Consider the following 5,364-nt stretch of genomic DNA (forward strand, 5'->3'; position numbering starts at 1 on the left):
CCAGTAAGATGGATTGTTTTGGTTTGAGGGGCAAGGAGGTGAGGAAAGTGGGCGGGCAAATTGTGGGCGGGAAACTGTAAAGTGTGGGAGGGGGGGAAAAGGATGAAAGGCAGAACGATGGATTCTGGATGGTCAGGGCGACCGGCTAACCACTTGACAGGAAGAGTGGGAGAAGGATGATGAGATGATGAGATGAACAGATTTAAGGTAGGAGAAAGGAAAAAAGGCTGGTAGACCGAGCAGGGATGTGGAAGAACCTAATAGTGGTGGTAGTAAGAGTAGTAAATAGCAGATAAGTAAACGGATAATAGATAGATAGATATTGATGAAGGGGGGGGAGGGAAAGGCAAGTAAGTAGAGTGTTAAGACAAGCCGAGTCAAATCAAAGCCATATCCTTTTTTTTTGGATGTTAACCCCGAGGTGGCCCAGGGTTTAATAAGGAAGAAATTTAAGCAGCAAGCAATGGAAGGATGGATGCGTTCGTGGAGAATGGAGAGAGAAAGAAAATAATAATAATATTAAGAGGAATAGGAAAAAGAAAGGCTGACTGACCTTCAACCAGGCCGGGCGCGGGGTTTCCGACGGGGTCGTTCTTTGCGGCCAAACAGAGGAAACAAGATGAACCAAAGATACAGTCCAAATACAAGTTCCGTCAAGTCGGTCTGCTTGTCACGACTCGCTAGCGGATGGATGCGTGCTTGGGGGGAAAGTGTGTGTTTCCACCAGCATGGATAGTCCAGAATTATTCACATCTCAATGAACCAGGATCATTTTATTCCCTTTTTCATTTTTTTTCTACTCATACAAAATTAAATAAATTATTTTTATTTCCTTTTTCTGAATGTTTTATTTACTCACTCTATGTACAATGCACCTTCCACCCCTACCCATATCTAATACTATCTCTACCTACCCCTAGACAAGGCAGGCAGCGAAACTATTGTAATAGTGTTTGAACAACCCTCCGGGACCGGTGGATGGAATTGGAATCCAGGAATGCACGGGTGGACAAACTGCCGGAAGAAATACTAAACCATGACGATTTGAATGGTTGATATCCAGGCCAGCAGCAACCGAACCATGGCTGGTCAATCATCCTCACAGCGTTTGGATATCAATGATCGGCTGGACTTAGCTTCAGGGCGGTATTAGTTTGGTTTTGTTTTGTTTTTCCTCTTGAAAACTGGTCCATGCAGGAAATATCAACGTCTACTCCGTACAAACGAGGATTATTACTACTTTTTTTTATCTTCCTTGTACTCCGTACTAGTGAAAACTAAACTAGGCACAACTAGTAGACACTGGAATAATACAATGCCAGCAAACCGCCAATAATCTCTCACTTAGAAATGACAAACAACAACTATCAACAAAATCATTCAACGACAACAAGACTTACGGGGGGGAAAGGAGGATTGTCATTACTATTATGATAATCACAATTAGCTAAAACTCCATTTGTGTGGTGGGTGGCCCGACGACTACTACTACCGGCCCCTTCGGTAGGGTAAAACAAACCTCACCATCGCTTGACTTAACAGCAGCACAAGTTGAAGGTGCAGCGGAAGAGCCGGTTGGACGGGGACCCAATGGGGATGATCATCGTCTGGCGGTCATCCCCATCCAGTGCAACAGTCGGAGGTGGTACTTGCTCCTGAATCATGTCGACGGTATGGGATTGGATCCATCCACCCACCCGTCATTTGGTCTGTCCTTCCAGCTGGCTGAAGAAGTCCTGCTTTACCCACTTCACGTCTGGTTCTCATCTACTCCCGGATATACTACGGGATGATCCCTCATCGGCGTAAAAATAGAAAATTAAAACATAAATTAAGGATAAACAGGGCGACCTTCACCTTGAAGAAAAATCAGGGACAGCTGGGCATCCTGATTGATAAGCCAGGCTGTTTATTAGTTACAAGGGGACATCTGCATACACAGTATGTCCCATTACTACTTACTTCTTCACGATCTTGCAATTCTGTAGATACCATCACGAGGCAAGGTGGTGAACGAACCCTCATTGGCTGTGAGGGTTCCAACCCACGGGATCAGTCCGGGTGCTCAGATCGCAGTCCTTGTAGGGTCGGAAATGGGGACTTACAATCAAAACGAGGTGTGAAAGACAAATAAGAAAAAAAGACACAACTCTGAGGGCGTCGTATTTTTCCTCCTGGCCTGTTGCCGACGAGCGATCGATAATGGTGTTGATGATGATGCTGATGCTGATGCTGATGCTGATTAAGAAAGAGTCAACAGCGAATAACTACTAAGTGAAGCTGTGAGACGACCACCGAAACATGCCAGAGGACAGCCAAGAGGCCAACCATCGACCACACATACTACACACATACTCACACACGCTCTTCCCACACAACTCACTCATCTGCCCGCTGGGGAGAAGAAACGAACGCCCGATCTCGATGCAACCGATGACCCCTACCTGCGCCTCTTGATCCTCCATGCACTTGAGAACGGCCACATGTCCTGGCAGGATAGCCGACAAATGCGCTTGACTGGCGGAGTAGCTGCAGCAGCGCCGGTCTAGCAGACGACTAGTATCTGATTAGAGCAAAACATCGTGGTTGCTGGAATCCGAGATTGACTCCTGCCTAGTCGACTATCCCAGAGCTAACTCGGGCGAGTGGGAGCCGGTCTCAACACCAGCCCGCCTTAGCGCTTGCAGCTGCATTTACGGCCGACGAACCTGCCCTTGTCTCCACGCACGCGCCCTGCTCGATCCAACACCGCTGACGGTGAAAAAGCGACAAGTCATTCCCGGGTAGCTTGTCGAGTTTATTTCAATTTAATTTATCGTCCATCCGCGCACTGCTACCAGCCGTCTTGCATGCAGAAGCTCCAAGTGCGGAGTCGGAATCTGCGACAAGACACGGGATTCCGCCGGTGCCTCACTGCTCCCAGTGCGCGCACGCTCTGGGTTTTTTTTTTTTCCCTCATTTCCCCGGCGTAACTCTTTACCTTTTTCCGTGGCTTCGCTGTCTCTCGTTGCTTCCTAAGCGCTTAGACTTTCACGGCCCCAGATCAAGACATATCTGTAAGTCTGGATGGTTGATGAGGGTGGTGGTGGTGATGGTGGTGTTGGCAAAGTCTTATTTCTCCCTCACGTATCGCTGCTTACCTCCGACCACAACGTGTCTGTCGGTCTGTACCGATGGACATTCTAAATTATCTACTATCTATTAACCACTGACCTCTCTTAACCCCCGAGCCATCAATCACACGGTCAAAATTCCATCTCATCCTCCCCAATCCCATCACAGTTTGACCGCCGCACGGCTTTGTAGGGCCTCCAACCACCACACCGGGACCGCAAGAAGCAACGGGCGAGCATCAACGTTGACTGCACTGGTATCTGACAAGGGGATCAGACCACCGTAAGATGGTAAGACCTCTGGTGCCATTCTGTCGGTGTGACTAGCCATCCAGTCAGCCTTCCGGGTTATGACCATGGCCATGGACAAGGATCGTAATCAACCGCGTCTCCTACCGCATGGGGAGAATGTTGCCAAAACCGCATCGAATGGCCCGAGATGGCAGGCTACCAATGACTCTGGTGCCAGGAAGATTCTCGATCCAACTAAGAGGGGGCTTGCATATGCTACCTCGGAAGCCGCTCCGAAATCCATCCATCGGCCGTCCGCCCTCAGGATCCCTGATCGCTTGCTTATTCCCCTCCCTCCCTCTCTAACAAAGGTGTGTCTGTGTGTGCGCTCCCTGGCCGGGGATACATGGTACATGGTACATATCCTACTAGTTCTGAGGTGGTGGATGGTGGGTGATGCTTTGTCAGGTGCCTCACTGCCGGTAGAGTCACTACAGTAAGTATGGGGGCCCTTGTAGCCTACCAGGTCCGCGACGCCTGGTTGCCTCGTCCGCTGTACGTACTTTGTCACGGCACTTGACACATCACGGAGCACAGAGTACCTGAATCTCACCTTTCTTTGTTTCATTCTATTACTTTTTCTTTTTCTCTCTCCCTCACTTTTTCTTTTTCTCTTCTTTCCCTCCCCTCCCGCCATTCCTGCATGATGATATCGTTCCGATTCGTCCCAACAACAATCTAGGCTAAGGTATCCGTCGTCAGTTACCGAGGACTTGTCACAACTGTAGGAAAAGAGACCTGCACTTGCATTTCCCAAACAAACAAATGCAGCATAAATCAACGAAAAAGCAACTCGATAAATAAATCAAAATAAGGACATCTGGCAGCTGCGGATGTGGAGACTCAGAACTCGCAGGGGATCTGGCCATTCTACTCTTGACGGTTGACGACTCTCACTGCAGACAGAATGGAAGAGGATAATAACCTGGCAGCGACCTTATTACTCAAGACATGCATCTACCTCGGTGTATTCTCGGTTCATTGCAAAGGCAAAACATCTTTACACACCGGTAACTGACACCTATCCTAGATCCCTGAAGGCACATTAAAAGAGTTACAGTGGGAAAAACCCCTGCAACTGCCTGTCGAACGGATGTACTCTGCACATATTACGCACACCCACTCGAATAAGCAAGATAGATAGATAGTTTTGTAGCTAGTCAGGTAGCTACTACTATCTCCATAGCATCGCTATCTCTCTCTTCTACATGCCTACCTAGGTTCGTTGAGAGAGCTCCGTAAGCAAGCCTAAAAAGTCCGGCCAGACCCTCCCGTCATTCATTCCACGAATAAGATGACCAGAGAAGCAAACACACAGCCGACCACGACCAGACAAGACAGACAAAACACATCCACAACACACAATCACACCGACCCAACTACGTACTACTACTACTTACTAGTTTAACTACCGTCCTGATCGGCATTTTACCCTCCCCCGCGCCAATTCTCATTCCCTTCCGTCCCGATCGATAAGTAAACAAGAAAAGAAAGCTCCAGTTCCCTTTGTGCAACTTCAACAATCAAGTTCTTAGACCCTATTGTTCCCACTTTTTAATCCCGCATACTCCAATCCAGACCCTGGTTCATCATTCTCACTTACATATCTACTACTGTACCTACAACATACTAAGTAGAATCCTTTCTACCTGGATGATAGTCCTTTGCGCTGTGTACTTACGCCGACAAATCTCGATTGGGTACCTATACCCTGTCCTTCTCTCCCCGGTTTCACTTTATGTTAGGTACCTACCTCTGCCTCACTTTCTGCTGCGTCCCTTAGGTACCTAATACTTTTCGAGTACCCGACATTTGCGCCCCGTGGGATGTAAGTCCAAAAGTACATTCTTACTACCCCCGTACCTATCGGCTAAACAGAATACAATTGGGGTATGCAGACTGCCAACTTTCCTGACTGCCTGTCAGCTGCACGATGTAGAGCATAACCTGGTAGGTAAGT

The 5,364-nt window shown here is 48.1% G+C and overlaps 2 protein-coding genes across 2 annotated transcripts; both read left to right on the plus strand.

Annotated features, from left to right (window-relative positions):
• An11g09280 (hypothetical protein [truncated ORF]) lies at positions 1-684 on the plus strand (the record flags this gene model as incomplete). Its single annotated transcript, XM_059750502.1, has 4 exons — positions 1-3; positions 212-272; positions 320-350; positions 564-684. Coding segments are annotated over 4 exons (216 nt in total), but the record flags the coding sequence as incomplete, so codon positions are not given.
• Positions 685-3,469: 2,785 nt separating this feature from the next.
• Positions 3,470-4,880, plus strand: An11g09290 (hypothetical protein; the record flags this gene model as incomplete). The annotated part of the gene is made up of 4 exons (XM_059750503.1): positions 3,470-3,840; positions 4,311-4,414; positions 4,591-4,642; positions 4,808-4,880. 4 exons carry the CDS (start codon positions 3,470-3,472, stop codon positions 4,878-4,880), a joined length of 600 nt encoding a protein of 199 aa, XP_059599542.1.
• Between the last annotated feature and the right edge of the window lie 484 nt (positions 4,881-5,364).

This window comes from Aspergillus niger (assembly GCF_000002855.4).
Source record: "Aspergillus niger supercontig An11".
NCBI lineage: Eukaryota > Fungi > Ascomycota > Eurotiomycetes > Eurotiales > Aspergillaceae > Aspergillus > Aspergillus niger.